Here is a 19,776-nt window from a genome sequence, read left to right as displayed (position 1 = left end):
TTAATTGGCCGCTAACAAGATTTTCCGATCTTCTTTGGCATGTCGTAAGCAAGTGTTGTGGAATAATGCTATCTTGTAATCGGCAGCGTTACAATTTATGTAAACAATCCGTTCGGATGCAGAAACGCGAGCGATTCGCAGCAGACAACGATGCCATTGTTCCGAACGATTTTACAGTTCGTTTTAATGATCCTCTAACCCAGTTTCTTTCGTGCTACTCGGCTTGTTTTGATCCTTATTGTTCGTACCACGAAACTGTTTCTGTCATGATTACCAATCCGAAAAAAGTAACAAACTGAATGAATGGTACATCATTAATTGCGATTCCCGTTTGATTGTTATCAAGATAAATTGCAATTTATCGATGTGCACATGGGGATTTTCGCATAACTTGCTCGTTTCCCACGTTAATATGTTTGCTAGTTTCACTTTCCTGCGGCAGGAAACGTCAGATGATCGGACCAAATACTTGTTTCTTATTGAAAATTGATATTTACCAGGGAAAGTTCAATTATTGGAGGAATGTCGACCTTTTAATGTTGTCAAGGTGAAAATGTTATTGTACAACCACGTCAATTTCACGGGAAGTAAATAAGATTTTCAGCATGAAAATCGCTGTTGAACATGGACATTACAACAACAATTACAAAATATTAAATCCCAGAATCCCGGGGTGAAAATTATATGTAATTTTTATTTTATAACTCGATTACTTCAATATCTTGATAACTTAAACTAAACATTTGACAAAATCTTCGATAAGTCGTTGAATCTCTCTTGTCTCAGGTAAACGACATTCTCTGTCAGCAATAATTCTAAGACCAATTATCGATTGATTAGAATAATGCTGGAAACTTATTTTATACTATTTACATAATTACAACATCCTAAATTCTAAATAGGAGCACATATTAATAAGGGTTTTTCCATTTAAATGTTTTAATCATCTAGAATGGTAAAGTTTATATTTCACTGGAATGGTTTAACCATAGTTTTTTTGAAAATGAAAAGAAAAATTTTACATAATACATAATAATAATAATATTGATTGTATTATGTACTATATATATATATATATTATAGGTTATTTCTGATAAGCAGTGTACTTTAGCAGTATCTTTTGTAATATCTAGCTTAAATCATACTTACATGATAAATACACATTTATAAATTTCTATATAAGTATTTTATTTAATAACTCAAAGACTTGATAACTCAATTTGTTTTATAAGTAAGTCATGGTTCGAGTTATAGAAATTGTACTGTATTTCAATTGAGGAATATTGATTTGCCTTATTATCAATTTTTTCAAAACAAAAAATAAAAAGTGAGTATGTGGAAATTAGTCAAAAAATGTCATTTTCAAAAACTGTCTTTTAATATTGTAACATTTTTGGAATTTTAATGATGTGTGCATTTGAAGTTCGAAAAAAATATTCAAATTTTTAAAATGATCTGTGTCGTAAAATTGTATAATTTTGAAAGAAATTTTCCCAGCATAAAGTTAAATTCTGCAAATTTTCATATTTTCAATATTATTGAAGACATTATAGAGGAAAGATATTAATCACCATAAGACAGAAACAAAACCCTCTCTTAATTACGCATGATTCTCAAAGTGATGAAAGACGAGTCAAAAGACAATTACAGAATTTCGATTTACGCGCGCCGTTCCCAAGGTTGGCCGTGTCGGCTTCCCGGCATCTCGACGTTCCGGAGAACCAGTTTAATTTATAAAAATAAAAGAAAAAAAAAAAACTATCCGAGATGTGTCGTCGGTCTGCCAACGTCCGATCCGTGTGGCCAGTTTTCCATTGAAGTGTCTGGATTCGGTTTATGCAACCGTCGCATGTCTTTTTTTTCCACCGGTTTTACGTAACGACGAAGAGGAACCTTCGGGGTTCACGCCAGGAAATCTCCGAAACGATCGGGTTCTCACGGTGCTCCACGCGATTTTAATTGCGGAAATTGAATTGTTTGCTGATTAATATTTTTTTCCGCGCCCGATAAAAAACTCCTTCGTCATCGCTCGTATAAAAAATTACTCGAGAAATTGGTTCAGGTTTGGCGGGATCCGGTTTAAAAGGCCAGTGGAGTACCGGTATCGAAATGGATCATCTGGCCGGCTAATAAATAATCGAAGGGGGGTTTTAATGGCCGGTTTGTGTATCTCGAGAACCATTATTAATGTGTAATTGAAAACTTGCCAAGCACTTAGAAATTATCCGATGCAAACTCTCCCGGTTGCACAAATGGATTTTGTGTTTGAACAAAGAACTAATAAAGAAATGTTTAATTGCCGTTTTGATTTTGTGTCCGGAGGATTATCAAAACTGCACTTTCTAACGTAATTACCATAAAACAGTTTATTACGGTAATAACCAATTTTAGTGGAGGAAAGAAAGAGAAAACTGATTATAAAAACAAACACAGGAACAGATAATGTATATTTTAATATATGTACGTAATTATTCATATCCTGGCTTATCTCAATTTATTGGCATTGTAATTTTACACAACTTAATTCCCCCTGTTCATTGACTTTTATCACCAAAAATCGCTGTTAAAATACATAATTCATCACACCGCAAAACCCCAATGGTATAAATTAAACCATTATACAACTATTTAGCATAAACATGTGTTCTAAACAATGAACACGGATCTAAACAGCTCAAAGCTAAAAAGAAATTACCACGAAAATTGCCACAAAACCGTTTCGATGGACCCATTTACATCCGTAAGTGGTTTTGGACGGTTAAGTAGCAAATTGTTATGCATTAGACTCTGTTGCAAGCCATAATTGCGACACGTTCATGTCGCATGTGAAACTCTTCGCTTCATAACGGTGAAGACACCATTTTTTTTTATTGTGCATTTGTTGTTGGGCAATTGTGGGTGTAAAATTTTAATGAATCTTTATCGAAGTGCACGTCAATCATTTCGATAACTTTGCCTTATAAAATTGGTAGCAGTGATACGGTAGTGTAGAATTTTGCTGATTTTATATATATATATATATATATATATATATATATATTCTAAACTTGAATTTCAATATTATTTGCAATTTTCAAGTATTGTAAAATGTAGGAAATCTATTTTTATATATTTTGTTTTTATTGAATCGAATTTTGTTAATACAGTCGAACTTCTATAAATTGAACGTCGATAACTTCTACTAAATATTTGGTACAACCTTCGATAAGTCGAATTTCTCCTACCCCAACTAAAACTCCTCGAGATTTTTTCTTTTCGATGATACCTGTTTTCCCCTAACGGCATTGCCTGTCTACCACAATTCTAAGACCAATTATCGATTAATTAGAATAATACCGAAAATTCACTACACTACATTTACTTTATGATGAGATGATTACAACATCCTAAATTCTAAATGGGAGTACATATTAATAAGTGTTTTTTCAATTAAATGTCTTACAGACGATCCCTACAACGATAAAACTTATATTTCATGTTGACAAAGCTATGGAGCTTGGAATGGTTCAGTGGTAGCTTTTTTTGAAAATGGAAATAAAAATCCTTTTGTTAAACACAAGTTCTTTGCATTAAAATAAAATCTTACATAATATAATACACAATAATAATAATAATATTGATTGTATTATATGTTACATATTTTATAGGTTTCAAAATGTTGTGGTAAATCTTGGTTCGAATTTTATTTATCCTAAAAAATATTTTAAATAAAAAAATAAAGAAGTAACTTTTTTTAAATTCTTTTAAAAAATCTTAATTAAAAAAAATTCTAATCTTTTCAAAGCTTCATAATTTTTGTTGTAAAATTGTAAAATTTGTTCATGGAAGATATTAAAATCATTTTTGCACAATCAGATTGGATAGTTGTTTTTTAATTACAACTGTATCTCAATAAAAAAATTATATTTATACTGAATATATTGTTATTATGAATCCATATGTCAATGTGAATGATAAAAAGGAGTATAAAAACCTTGAAGCAATATTCAAAGTTACAATCACAGCACAACGGAGTTCTTTTTAGTGACGATGAAGCTCTTGGTTTGAATTTTAATATCTCCATTAAGCTTAGTTCTAAGCCAGTAAACAATTCTTCTCTTCAAGTTTTATAATTTTTGTCGTAAAATTGTAAAATTTGTTCATGAAAGATGTTAAAGTCATTTTTGCACAATCAGGTTGGATAGTTGTATTTTTAATCACAACTGCGGCTCAATAAAACATTTATATTTATACTGAATATGTTGTTATTATCAATCCATATGTCAAAATAAATGATAAAAAGTAATATAAAAAACTTGAAGTAATATTCAAAGTTACAATCACAGTACAACGGAGTTCTTTTTAGTGACGATGAAGCTCTCGGTATTAATTATAATATCTTCATTAAGCTTAGTTCTAAGCCAGTGCCTTCCGAATGGAAGCCTTTGTCAGCCTGACGGAAGAATAGGAATTTGCTGCTCGACATTCTGTCTCAAACTGCCAACGTGGTATTTTGGCTACTGCACCAACGGGACTGCATTCTAATAAACCTTTACCATTTTAAACATTGTATCATTTAGTAAAAGGAGAAAAGGCAACACACGAACAATGTGTGCAGTTGCACACCTTCGCGAGTGAGGTCGTAAATCGGCGGAATAATTCGCGGTTCGGCCCACGCAACAACCGCGAACGTCTGGTGCAACGGCCAAGCCAACGTTTCACTTATCCATTGTTGAAAAGTTCAAATGGGCTCGAGTGTGGGCTCAACGGAAAATTGCCTTTGTACGCTCCAGATTCGCTTTGATCTTTTTCGTATGGTATTCGTGTCAAACGGCCTTTGTTGGATTAGGAACAGAATATAACAAACAAGTTACTAGATGTAAAGGCAAACGACTGGTATTAAAACCAACACATATGATTTGGTTATGACTAACCCGGATTTTCGGGTCCATTTAAAGCGGTTAGTGTGCGACCTTGCAAGTTCAAGAAATCCATAGATTGCGTCACTTTCCTCCGGTTGCAAAACGAAATTTCGAACTCATTGTCTTTGTGCATGTAAAATTTTACGTAAAACTGTGGCAATATAACGAAATAATAAAGTGCTTGGTATGTTTATGTCTTAAAAATAAATATATAGTGATGTTTGGTGTCTGTCTGATGGTGCAATAACCAGACACCCAACAGGAAAAGTTGTAGTACAATCTTCCACCAACCGCATATTGACTATTTCATTGTCCTAGATGTAAGAAATTAAATTTACAATTTCGAAAGACAATGTTAATATTTTATGAATAAGCAATTTTCATATTTTACTTTGTGAATTGCTGAAACTAAAGACTAGTACGGAATGCTGGTTATATAGTGTAAGGTATGAAAATAATTATTCAAAATGAATAATTATTTATGTTAATTGTGCTTTTTTAATTATTAATAGTTATTATCAATTAATTTATTCATCCATTATCACAATTATTTTGATACTTATGGAGTATAAAAACCAAAACTCACAACAATAATTAAGTTCAACAAAGCCATAAAGTCAGTAAACAACGACAAAGTAAGTCATTAATTTTTCCACTTGTTATATATTTTATAATTTTTATGACACTTTTTATAGAAACAATGAAATTCCTTGGTCTAATTTTATTTATTGTCGTCGCCATTATGGCCCTTCAAGACGTAGCAATTGCTCAATGTATTGCGGATAGAAACGGTTGTCAACCTGATGGTAGTCAAGGAAACTGTTGTTCAGGATTCTGTCTCAAATTACCCAATTGGGTTGCTGGTTATTGTACCACTCGAAATGGATAAGGACGTTGATTTTACAAACACCTTTGTACCAACGGTTTTTAAATAAACTATTATAATATAGAAAATAAATCCTTTTATTGATTACTTTAAATGTAATTGAACAAAAAGTTATATGATGCGATTAAATTTTAATCGTTTGATGTTCTAATAAATGTTAATTAATTAAAATTCAAGACAGATGTGTTCAAACTTTCACATCATAAAAATACGTATGTCTTTATATAAATGAGAAATATCAAACATTTTTAACTTATGTACAGTAACTTAAAAAGAATCATAACATAACATATGATTACAGAAGTTGCAATAAAATATAATATATATATATATATATATATATATATATATATATATATATATATATATATATATATATATATATATATATATATATTATATATTATATATTATATATTATATATTATATATTATATATTATATATTATATATTATATATTATATATTATATATTATATATTATATATTATATATTATATATTATATATTATATATTATATATTATATATTATATATTATATATTATATATTATATATTATATATTATATATTATATATTATATATTATATATTATATATTATATATTATATATTATATATTATATATTATATTAAAACTTAGTTTGCCTTTTTATTTTTTAAAAAAACTATGCTGAAAAAATTGAAGTGAAATTGCTCATTTTTTCTTCATAACCAATTAAAACAGTTTCTTATATCCAATATACATACAGAGAATCAATAAATTTTTAATATTCATCACACTTTCTTTGCTGGGTTCTTAAAATAATCAAATCAAGAGCTTATATGGATGATAAAATTAAAAAAAATGTTCACAATGTGTTAAGATATCCACAATGAAAGGTAATCAAACCAATGACCCCTAAAACTTATAACTTGTCCTCGTAGTTGTCATAAAAGGAGACCAACGAAAGTTGACCAAATTAAACGCAAGGAAATGATTCATAATTTTTCATCGTAGCAGTAAATTTGCAAAAATTTTAATATTAATTATTTATTATTTTTTAATTTGATAATATTTCAATAATGCGCAATTATTGTTAATTTAATTCATTTAACAATTAAATCCTGCGTCACGATTCAAGTATAAAACATCAAACGAAAGACCAAAAAGGCATCATTTCTTTCAACCGGCAAAACAATCAGGTAAGCACCTCAATTTTTCTATTTGATTAAAAAGAATTGAAAATTAAATTTACAGACACCATGAAATTTATTGGACTAATTGTCTTCGTCGTCTTCGCCATTGTGGCTCTCCAAGACGTAGCACTTGCTCAATGTATTGCGGATAGAAACGGCTGTCAACCTGATGGTAGTCAAGGATACTGTTGTTCAGGATTCTGTCTCAAATTGCCCAATTGGGTTGCTGGTTATTGTACCACTCAAAGTGGATAAGGATAGAAATGCTGATTTTTCAACAGGACCAATGAATTTTGAATAAACGATTAATAATGAGAAAAAATACGATTGTTTAATTTATATCTTCTTGTTTTCAGAAGTTATAATCTGATCTAATGATGTTGCTTAGGCTTTTGCTACAAATCGCCAGGTTATTGCACAAATCAAGGTTGAATAATCGATGTAGGTATTTAATAGCAATTAGTTTTACATGTTAACCTTAGATTGTTTTAGCTGATGATGCATTTGTGCAATGATTTAGTAAAGATTAGACTAATTAACTGAAGGATCCAAGTGGTGACATTTAGCAGATCTTAAAAATAATAATAATAGATTGTTGCATATAAATATATGACCTTCACATTTATGTTCATTTAATACTGAAACTAATCATCTTTTAGGAATTGGACGGTTATGGAAAGGCGTCAAGAATTAAATAAAAAAGAAATTATGTAACTTTAGAAATGCTCCAACGAAATCCAAAATATCAAGGCTCGTACCATCACCATCAAACGAACCAGAGAAGCATGGATTAACGGTCTCAATTTCAAACGTCTTCGTGTCTGTGTGTTTATGCAAATAGACGTGTGAAAATCGATATTTTAATTTATGCCCCAATTAAGCCGATTGCCGGGCGTTTGCATCACAATTAGTTATGGTCTGATAATGTGAAATTGCACAGCGTTAAAAACCATTTTATAACGATCCGTATAGGTGCAAAAAACTGACAATGAGAGAAAAACACGCGACTGGGATCAATTATCGATTTTTTAACTGTGGAAAGTTTAAAAGGAAAAATCGGTTAAACCTTTGGCCGAACAGAAAAAAAATCGGGTGTTCAGGCCGAATACTTCCTGGATTATATAACGAAATAATAATATAGAAAGGAGGTGCAACGAACACATGCATTTATCCGTTTTCTTCGTTCCAATCAGCTGTTTTGCAAACAAGCCGCTGCGTAATCTTCCAATTTGCTAATTAGGTTAATTGAAACAATTAAGATGATTGTTTATTGCAAAAGACGAGCGTTTATTCAACGTATTTATTTTTAAACAGCGTGATTTATAGAAATTAATAGTTGCAATGAATTAATTAAATGGATAAAAATTACCGTTTTATTACATTTGTTTCATTCGATGTGTTTTATAACGTTTCAAACATCTAGAATTTGCACATAGTAGTTTGACCTTATTTTCGCATGTAGTAATTTGTACAAAGAAAGTATTTAAACACTTTACAACATGTAATTTTGCTGTTAAAGAAAAAGAGGATTGTTAATACTTGATTCAACCGTAAAAACACTTTAAAAGAAAAATATTTCCAACTATAAAACTATAATGTTCCAGGTACAGAATGCTTAACCCGTCGGCTCTTGAAGAAAGACTCAACTACAAATCTCAGACAATAAAAAAGAAAAAAGACGTTACCTTTCTTGCCTTGTTGCTGTTCTCGTTCTGTAAAATCCGAATCGTAATTTGACTCCGAAACACTTTGTTTCTGCAGATTCCCCGTTCTCCTCCTCCTTACGGCGTAAGTATGAACGGGCACAATCAATTTGGGCCTCGGTATCGAAAAATCACCGTCCGTCCTCCTGTTCACCTGTTCCGTCCTGCGGGGCTGAGTGACGACCACGTGCTGTTTCGTCACTCCGCTCTTGTACACGTTGAACGCATCATTCGACACGCGGGACGTTTCCGATTCATCGTCCGACGAGGGGTAGATGTTTCTAGGGGGCAGCCGCTGCCGCACTTTTTTCGTGTGCTCGTAGTAGCCGCTGTCGTTGCGGTCCAGATTTTTATGCGGCTCTTCGGTGACATAGCTGCTATCGGACAGATATTTGTTCTGGTCGACCACCCATTCGTTGACACGTTCCTTCGTCACCTCGTCGTCGGTGGATTCGTCTTCGTTATCACAGTTGGATTTTTTGCCGTCGGTTATTTCGGTGCTCTTCTCGTTGAAGCGCACCGACTTCTTGATCTCTTTGCGCAGATCGTCGATCACGTCGGCGAATTTTTGCTCCTTGTTCTGTCGCGGTTTCGGTACCGGTTTCGGCTCTTCGATTTTCTTGAAGCTTCTCTCGCGCTTCACCGGCTTGTTCTCGTCGATCTGCTTGAAGCTTCTCTCACGTTGTATCTTCGTCTGCGACGGCAAATAATATTTGATCATCTCTTCGTCAAAATCCTTTTTAGTCTTCGAGTTAATCCTCGACAAACATTTGTCGCTGTGATACTTTAACCTGACGCTACCTTCCTTTTTGACCTTGTTCAGTTTGTTGGGCACCGCGTACAGGTCTTCGTTGTCCTTCTTCAGTTCTTGCAGTATGTTCTGATACTGTCCCAGTTTCGAAGAAACAGTACTATACTTGTCCCACGAGTTTGAGGCGGAGGAGTTTGATGAGAGGTTCTTCTGTGTGTCTAGCCAGTTTGCCTCATACAAACGACCTCTGGTTTGATTGGAGATGTCCATCTCCAACCAGGCGGGGTCGTTTATCACCGCCTTGCCAGGATAGTGTTTTATCTTCATTGCATTGCTATACTAAAATATTTTAGGTGTTATTGAAGTATGGGCGATTTTTGGGGCACGGCAGATTTATATACACTGTCAATAGATGAATCACATGCTGATTTAGGTAAATATTAGGTTGTGGAACTGATGAGTCACCGTAGAAAATTCGTTTACAACATATTAATTACGCATGTTATAATTAACCAGTAGCTAGTTTTTCACACGGTTCAACTTGCAATTAAAATAAACACGATTATTCGAGGACTGGTTTAAAAATAGCAATCGTCAATGTTTACCAGATGCTGAAATCGACGGTTATGGCGTAATTAATTTTTTTTTCGAGTCTATTCGAATTACAACAATAATCTCAAAAGACGTGTCTAAAAAAATTCATTATCCGTGAGAATTTATCCGTAAATCGACAACAATGAATTTGAACGCACGTAATCGTAATTAATGGTGCCAGGCCTTGAAACGAAGCGCAAGAAAGTGAAAATTGAATTCGTATTGTTGATTTTTCGATTATCTAGGATAAGAAACTCGGATAATTATCGTTTCTGCTGACGTAATGTTCATAATCTGGTTAAATTACTCGTTAAATGGTATCAACATCAAATTAGGTGCAGGAAAAACACAACAACGCGAAGGTTGAACTCTTCTAGCGATTAGAAATCCTGTCTTTGTTTAAATATATATATATATATATATATATATATATATATATATATATATATATATATATATATATATATATATATATAAACACTGCGTGTTTGTTGTTTTGATCTCGGAGCAGATTAAGGAACTTCATTCAGATTCATCACGTATTGTGACGATAAAAAGAATTGTTACAAATAATGTCGAGGTAAAAAACAGTTATCATTGTTTTCAATTATGTTTAAGTAACAACATTCCCAACTAATGACGTAAATAAGAACACACATCAAATTTAATTTAATTGAAATAATTTTGTAACTGTACTTGTTAGTTTTAATTGGAAATTGTTTTTGTATATTATTTATAGCATTCTTGCAATAACACTAAAAAATAAAAATTTTAAGTATAAACGTTAATAAACATCTAGTTTTGTTTTAAGGTTATTAGTCTCCAGTTTAAATTTTTAATTTTTAAATTACTTTTTGAATAAAATTATTGTTACATGCATTTGTTGGAATTTATTGTTAATTTAAAATTTATGCTGTAGTTTAGAAAAATGCCTTTAATTAAACAAATGTTGATGTAAACAATAACAGTTATCTAATTTAATTTGACTGGAAATTTTTAATCTTTAATTTTTTTATTATTTGTTTATAAATATGGTCTAATAATACTAAAAAATAAAAAGTATTAGGTATAAATTTTAATTTCTATTTGAATAAAATTGTCGTTAGCATTGTTACAATTTTTAAACAAACTTTCCATTTTTTAATATATATTTTGTTTATTTTTAAATAATAATTGAAATATTACTTGTGGTAGCAAATTCAGTTTTTTACTTTGAACAATTTAAATTCTGACATTTATTGTTAATTTAAAATTAATGTTGTGGTTTAGAAAGCCCTTAATTAAACGAGTGTTGATCCAAACAATAACAGTTATCTAATTTACTTTGATTGATATTATTTTGTAACTGTTCTTAATATAAAAATAATATTATTTATTTATGTAATTAATATTAAAAATAAAATATTCGATATAAATTCTAAAATATAATATTCAAGCAAAAATATCTGTTTTTATATCTTTTTATATGTTTGTTATTTCTGTACAATTTAAATCATGGCATTTATTGTTAATTTAATGTTAAGTAATGAAAAATTAGTATGGCAATTTAAAAAGATACTTTTAATTAACCCTTTCTAGGCGCTGGGAAGTATTTTTTTCACATTTTTTTTTTAATTTTTTGTGGGCCCTAGTAAAAAGTTATCCTCTAAATTTATAGTGTCCAATCTAATTTTAAACTTCAAAGTAAAATTACAATAAAGTAGAGGCATTGTAAAGTTTTAAAAAAGTGATTGAAATAAGATAATACCGAAGCACCCGTGCTTTTGGGAAGAAAAAATGGTGTTTTGAAGTGAAAAAAATTTTAACAATTGACAAAGGTAAGTGTTAAACCTATTTTCTGCATTTATAGTTGGTTTATGGCTTCCTTCGCATGTCTAATAATGGAAAGACCTGTAAATATAACAGGTTGTCATGTCACGGTTTTGTTTTGGGAAGAATTTTTAAGGGGGTGTTTCACATTTATTATAAATTATTTATACATAAACGACCTAATTACAAAAATATTGTGCATAAATATTTTTTCTCAGAGATAAACATTTGTGATGACTCAAAGGTGGGACCTTGATGGTCCCAAACAACAAGAAGCGGAATTGGAATATTTTTGGGGCCTTCTAGATAATGAAATTCAATCTGACCAAGAAGATAAGGGTGCAGTAGAGGACTTGCAAATCTTAGAAGAGTTGTACAAGAGAAAAACTCATTTTAAAATAACCCCTAAATCTCTTCCCCTACAAGAAAAAAACTAATTCTTGCATATTTTCTAATTTATACGATGTATTTAAATTTTTGGCATTAAAAGTTTCATCTAAGTTCGTACCCACGAAAAGATTTAGTAAGTGTTGATGTGAACAAGTCATCAAATTTAATTTGACTCTGTAACTTATATTTTGTAACTGTATTTGTCAGTTTTAATTGGAAATTTTTAAATGTGCAATTTTTTTATATATTATTCATGGAATAACTACTAAAAAATTCATGGAATAAATAGTAAAAAATAAACAGTGTTAAATTTAAATATGAATAAACATTTAGCTTTGTTTAAGACTATTTTTTTAATAAAATTATTGTTATACGTCTTTCTTCTTAAGTTTTATATAAAAATCTATTATTTCATATTTATAATTGTCTTATTTAGTACTTTGTTCAATTTAAATTTTGATATTTATTGTTAAATTTAAAAAACATTATAATTTAGAAAGATGATTTTAATTAAGTGTTGGCGCAAACAACATCACTCATCAAATTTAATTGAACCCCAGTTTCGAAATTGTACCGACCGCACTAAATAGTTTTAATTGGAGATGACGAAATGGAAGAGGAAGTTAAACCTCCTCGGGTCAAATCAGAAAAACTCGATTTCATTTATTGACCCAGTGATTATCTTTGTTTCGGCGCGGGAAAAGTGTTACGGGTCACGGATTATGCTAAAACGAAAAAAAAAAAACGATAAAATCGGGACGAGCAGTGAAACCGTTCGATTAAATTTCAACAGTTTGTTTTGGTATCTATCGACATTCTTCCGAGTAAAAATGCAGAGAGAAACTTTTTAGTGCAACGGTGGACGGTCGATAATACCGGGAGCACTGTATGAAACGGTAATGGGTTCGGGTTCCCATGGAGAGAGCAAATCGAGCGGATAATCCGAACAACAGTTAAAATTGGACGCGATAATTCGTTAATAGATGGATTTTCTTCCTTGTGTCGTTGGCCTGATTAAAATACAGTATCTAATCGAAGGAGAACCGTTCATTGTGTGTGCGACGTGAATAATTGCAACACTGCCACAGTGAAAGTACCGTGCAATATTTCAAATGGCACCACGCAATAAATATTCATTTTTTTCCACAATTTTATATTTGTCAACGCAAAATTAGAGGTCTAGCTTCTTGTTTGCACTTTTACTTTTTTTACCATAAATTTTGCGTTTCAAACGGATTAGTCTCGTGTCGAAACATCAGTGATGATGAGCAACGATTAATTTAGACATTAGCGCATTTATTCTAATAACAATCCTGCAAATAAGGAGAAAGCAGTTTTCATTTTGTTACGAAACGACCGATATTAAATTCTAATTGGTTATAAATATTATTATGCAGTAATTAATGGGCGGAAAAAGTTTTTTATTTTATTTTAATCGATTGTCGTGCACGTATCGCGTGGCAACCGATCTCGAATCTCCCGGCGTACATCTTAATTTGCACTCGGAGATGAGGTTCGTTAGTTGTTTTAACGCCCACGTGTCAAAATGTACAAGAGGTCCAAAGCGATAAATTACAACTTAATAATTGCTCACAGATCTAAACTTTGCGTTTCAATTCTCGAACGAAAACTGTACTGGGAACTGTATAAATCTTTGTGGCATCATAAATAACATTAGTTTATAGATTTTGGAAATTTCACACGTTCTCCAAAAAAAAAAACTCTAGGGTAAAATTTCCCGTAGAATTACAATATGTCAATGGTTTTTAAATGCTCCAGAGATATCAACAAAAAATAAAATTTACGCAAATTTTATTTGTTAATACTAAAAATAAAATATTCTATATAAATTCTAAAAGTTTGTTGTTTGGACAATTTAAATTATTACCTTTATCGTTATTTTTAAAGTAACAAATTTATAATTAGTATAAAACATCTTTCTTTAAAAAGATGCTTTTAATTAAGCAAATTTTGATGTGAACAACTTATCAAATTTGTGACATTATAACTTATATTTTGTACCTGTTGTGCCCTAGGGTAAAATTTTTCTGTAGAATTAAAATATGTGAATGATTTTTAAATGTTGGCCTTTGTTCCTGAAATTTTCACAAAAAAGTAATATTTATGAAAATTGTACTAAGGCCTAGTTGAGAGAGATTTGACATAGAATAAAAAATATTCATTTATTGATTAATTTCAATGGCAATCAGGGTTAAATTTCAATTACTATAAAATATGAATAAAAGTGGCGTGTTCCACAACAAATAAATAATAATAATATTAAAAATCTTTAAAAACTTGCCAGTACAGCTTATTACACAGAGTAATTCAGTATACCCTAAGGTTTTAATATAATTAAATTAAACATTTAGTACTTGAAACACTCTAAAGTTATTTGGATCTTCCTCTGACAAATCGACCTATATAAACTACTACTATTATTTCTGAAGGTTAGGTTAGTACTCCATCTCACTTCCTTATGAATGGATAATGGTAGATGTTTTTTAATAATAATTTTTATTTTTTTTTCTTTCACGACTGGAGTTCGCTTGTAACTAATTACGTTTCTTCTAGACCTTCTTTCAATTTAACTGAGGTAGGCTTACCACTATAAATAATTTTGTAAAAATTTCCAGAAACCGTAATTGAGGTCTGCAGAATTTCTCTAGCTAATGTTTATTTATACTAATAGACTATAAGAAAGTAAACTTTGAAACGAAAAGTGGGTGGTTAGTAAGACCTATAGTTATAATATTTGTAAGCTTTAATAACCTCCGTTCACTAATTAGCACGTATAAGAACAAAGAGTAATAAATATTGGGAACTCGATATCGTAGTTCACAAAGTGTTCATCAATAGATAAATGGATTATACGTTTACATAGTTACATATTATAATACAAAAAACTAACGATTTAGTTTAACATTTATGCCAACAGATTAAATTTTACAAAGTATGATATGAAATGTATGTTGTGCCTTCGGTGTTTGTATCTGTGATTTTGATCTATCTTACATGGAGTCACATACTGACTTTTAAAAGCCGTATAATTATGGGAATTTACTAATGATTGTGGATTAGGAAAATAAATGAGAATGTTTTTCTACAATTAAAAAATCACAATATCACACTCTATAAAAATACCACTTTTACTGATTAAATGTGCCTCCATGTAATCCAATTTTAAAAATATGACATTTAGACGATATTCCAAAAATTGAGATTAGAAAAAATTTCATTAACATTTTCGAATTTTACTACATAAAAGTTCATTGCCACTCCATGTGTTTTTTTATATAAACTAGCATAGACGTGAATGGTTACAATAAACCAGGAAACGATTAATGTACCAATAACAAATAAAATGGAACAAAGGACATTATCAGCAATAGCATTATTGTCACCGTCACACTTTCTAATAGTTGAAAATCAACTTGAGAAGTTTACGAATGATGAGAAGTTGAATTTGCAAAATGCAGCACAAAAGAACGATTAGCTAGCCGTTGGCAGAAATATAAAATGATGGAAACTGTTTTATCTTAATTGACTTTTTATGTCGGTTAATAACAGTTTCGTTACGCTTGTTATTGTGAATGCGTAACGCGACTCCTCACACAATGTCGTCCGTATGTATCGTGTTTTCTATGGTTTTTATTTTAGAAAAATAGAATATTCGGTTATACAATTCGATTCTGCTCTGTTTGCTGCGTTACAAAACATCACAATTAGTATTTCAGATAAGAAATTGAACCATTGTAGCAAGTGTAAATATATTTTAACCTCTAACGAGATTATAATTATTCTGCGCACAAAAATACAAGAATACAAAAAAATGAAAGCGACTCCCATAATTTTCCAACAAAGTTCTGGTTAATCTGTCATGTTATGCACAGTTATTTCGTTTCTAGGAAGAATCACGTACAACATTACAAACTGCTTTATGTGGTTGTAGAATGTAATATTTTTTCTTGTAAACAGTGAAAGTATCAAAAAAATTAATTTTACAACCGATTAACCAAATTGAGAATGTCCGAATCAGGCCCTAAAAGTGAAGATTCCTGGCTTAACGAGATTAAAATTGTTTCCTAATTTGTACGACTTTCTCGACGATTTCATTGTGTTAGAAGCACGATAAGTCAAAGGTCAATAATGCAATTATGCACGGTTTCAGTAAAATTCCTAAATTGTACTTCCTGTCAGCAGGAAAAGTGCCCCGGGCGAATCCAACAAGTTTGTTAATTAGAATTAAAAAAAAAAACTGAAATTTTAATATGAACATTGGAAAGTGGAAGATTCGCAAGATTTGAAACGCCAGTTGGCAAATGTATATTCGTAATGATGACAAATTTAAACGCATAATCCAAATTCCTGGTACAAATTATTCATGGGACAGATTTAAATTTTACAATTCAATGTAACTTTATTGCCTTTGTTCCGAACGTACTTTTCAATAAATGTATTGATTGGAAACTAATTAGAAAATTAATTTGAATAAATTAATATAGAAATCTAATGCAAAAACTGTTTTATTTTATGTAATTACTTATATAATTCGATTTATTTTAAGTTTGCTTTCATAATAAATTAATGCACTTAATTTATAATGAGCAAATTTTGCAAACGTTCATAAGATAAACTTATCAACGATTTTTTGATCTATTTTTGTCAATGATCTTGTTTGATTTAGCTTAAATATTTAATAAAGAATGAATATATGTATTATATTTACGTCATTCCTAAACTAAACTTTTTGTCAGCAACATTTGTTAACGTTAGCAGATGCATTTTGATCAATAACTGAGTGATTGATGCATTCAAGGTTTCCAAAACCAACATAAAATAGTCAAGGCATTTTACTTGAATATTTCCAGCAACCATTTAAATTTAAAATAGAATGTTTATGCAGGAGGAAACTTATTAATCCGTTTGCTTTAACATTAAACTCTTGCTTCAGTCCACAACCAAACCAGAGACCGTTCACACTCGAAATAAAACAAACGACTGGTCACCTTGGAACGTAAATGAAAGTAAATCTGCCGTGCACAATCCAAAATGTTACGGACATGACTTACATCGACACAAAATCACCACCAATTCGAAACAATATTAAAACTCCAACGTAAAACAGTGAAGAAATGTCTACGGCACAGAACTACATTTCAGGAACCACAAACGCGCATACACGAGGCCGAAGAAGAGCGCGACAGGACGTGGTGTCCGCGTGCGAGGGCGCCTGACGACTGAACCGGTCGCTGCAGGAGAAGAAGGCCGCCGGCCCGCAGGAAACGTGCACGAGACGCCCGACGATCTCTCGGTGCGCGATCTATGGGTGTGTGTATGTGTCTGTGTGTTCAATGTTTTTTTCTGCCGTATCCGGAAGTCGTACTGAACTTCCAAATCGACAGGAAATGTATGTTTAAAGAACGAGTCATAAAACTTAACTATAACTAATAAAACAACATTCACTGTTCAAGGCATATTTATTAAAAATAAAACTGACATTAGAGAAGTGATTAATCCACGAATAATTTGTTTGAAGTTCGACCAAAAACAAACAAATAAAACGGTCCGACGATCAGGACCTACGCTCCTGCCGTTCGTTCAAAACGGCAGTTTCGTATACTTTCGTTTTTTTTTGCTGCAATAAAACCGATAATTTTACACGGGCATAGAAAGTTACGTTCGTCGTCGATCGTCCACGGGCATTGTTTGCGTGGTGCGACGATAGGGTTTCGTTTCGGCCAGCATCCCCGTCGAGGTCGCCCGCTGTACCAGGGTCCGGGGAACGGTCCGGAGCTTCGCAACGCTTCGTCTGTTGCGTGTGGGATTCCTCGGCGCGGGGAATCACAGCAGGAGCACGATGAGGACGAACGCGCAGCCCTTCACCGCCACTTTCAAGTTGCCCTCTCGCATCATTCGCGGCATTCTCAATTTGTACGTCATGTTTGATTAATTTATGTCAAATGTGACAAAAATAATTTGTCCTTGATCTTTCAACCAGTTCGAATTGTAATTATAAATGCAAAACAAAATTTACTTCAATTCACTTTCACTCGGCAAACGCGTTTTGAACTAGTTTTTATATTGTTGGCACCGCGAAAAAAATAATCATTATAATAATATGTAATTATAATCATTATTGAATTGTTTCTGTATGTTGTACGGTTCTGCTTTATTCTCTTAATTGTTGCAGCATTTTGTTATGGTAATCTCGGAGAAGAAACACACGAACGTTTCTTCTGCCGTAATGTTTTATAGCCGGAGTTTATCGTTGATTGGATATGTTAATGAATGGCATTAGCATATGTTAATTTGAGAATTTTAATTTAATTAGCAGACGAACTCAATTAATAGTGTTTATTTCCTAAAAAACAAATAAATACTCTTTTGAATTGAAGTTTATCTAGGTTATATATTTTATTTGCTTCCTATTGTTGTCTTATTCGATTTTGTCAACCTACTTTGTTAAACATAAATTTTGCCGCTAAAAATAATTAAAGGGGCCTAAATCTTAAAAATCAAACTAAATACAGTCTAACTTCAGTAATTTAATGGTTTGATAACTTGAATCAAATTGGCATTAGGCTCAAGGATGAGAAATTACCTTTGATTTTACGTGATAACTTGAACTTCTGAATCTCTAATTCGTTGTTAACCGTTCGATGAATTTTGTTAAAGCATCACACTTAACTTATTAAGAGTGTCTAATGTAAAAAAGAAGAAAAGAAAAAGAAGAAAATATTAGAATAGATCAAAGAAAACCCTTTCTTACATTAAGTTATGTTCGGCCAGTTTCATTTTTTGTTGATAAATTAGAAAGGCGTGACTATAATATGTTAATTATAAAAAAATTTAATTTACCACTTTTTAGTGCCATTTATATTAATTTTTTATAGACCAATCTGAGTAGCAGTTTCTGAGATATGTCCGACGACCTACACTTCATAAGTTGTACTTTTTTATGACAAGTCGATGTTCGACTCGAGTTTGACGGCGAACAATGCGAAAATCAATGTCGAAATACGTGAATGAAGTGAGCGCAAAGCGAAACGTAACAAAACAACAATGCCAGACGAAAACAATGTACCTAATTATAGACCAACCTGAGGTCGATAACTTTTAGTAATTACTAGTTATTTTTAATCAGCAAATTAATAGATGTTATCAAAAGGGTTTAGTTGTTGAATTTTGTCTCATTAATTTTTGAGACAATTTTTTAGTAATTCACACTCATAGAGATGATTATGATTACACTTACTATATTACACTAATTATATAATTAAAATTATCGATATTATTCGAAATGTATGTAAATATGAAACAATAAAACTTTCATCAATCGTAATTAGTAAATTAACATTTTAAAATTATAAATAATGTGCAACGCGACATCTGTTAATCGTGTATGGAACAGGTGTAAGAAAACTGCAAAATATACAATCTTAATCCACAACACCAAAAAGTGATATGTAGGCAAAGGTGTATGTATGTCGTAGTAGGCAACCCAGATTACACAAGAAAAAAAAAATTGACATCTGAATTCAATTTCGAATTTGAAATATA

General features: G+C 31.3%; 1 protein-coding gene across 5 annotated transcripts in view; it reads right to left on the bottom strand.

The window, feature by feature from the left end:
• Positions 1-19,776, bottom strand: part of LOC109603865 (cGMP-dependent protein kinase, isozyme 2 forms cD4/T1/T3A/T3B) — a 48,618-nt gene that overhangs the window by 4,746 nt on the left and 24,096 nt on the right. The window contains exons 1-2 of one of the 5 annotated variants that reach the window (XM_049961998.1): positions 17,286-17,431; positions 8,652-9,759 (exon numbers count right to left, since the gene is read on the bottom strand). The exons of the other annotated variants lie outside the window; for them this stretch is intronic. Coding sequence (XP_049817955.1) covers positions 8,652-9,747 — 1,096 coding nt within the window. The 5' untranslated portion in view covers positions 9,748-9,759; positions 17,286-17,431. Of the gene's footprint in view, positions 1-8,651; positions 9,760-17,285; positions 17,432-19,776 lie in introns of those variants that run through there. 5 annotated transcript variants of the gene reach the window in all.

This window comes from Aethina tumida, chromosome 1 (assembly GCF_024364675.1).
Source record: "Aethina tumida isolate Nest 87 chromosome 1, icAetTumi1.1, whole genome shotgun sequence".
Classification (NCBI taxonomy): domain Eukaryota; kingdom Metazoa; phylum Arthropoda; class Insecta; order Coleoptera; family Nitidulidae; genus Aethina; species Aethina tumida.
The sequence above is the reverse complement of the archived record's forward strand: the minus strand, read 5'-3'. Positions and strand labels throughout refer to the sequence as shown.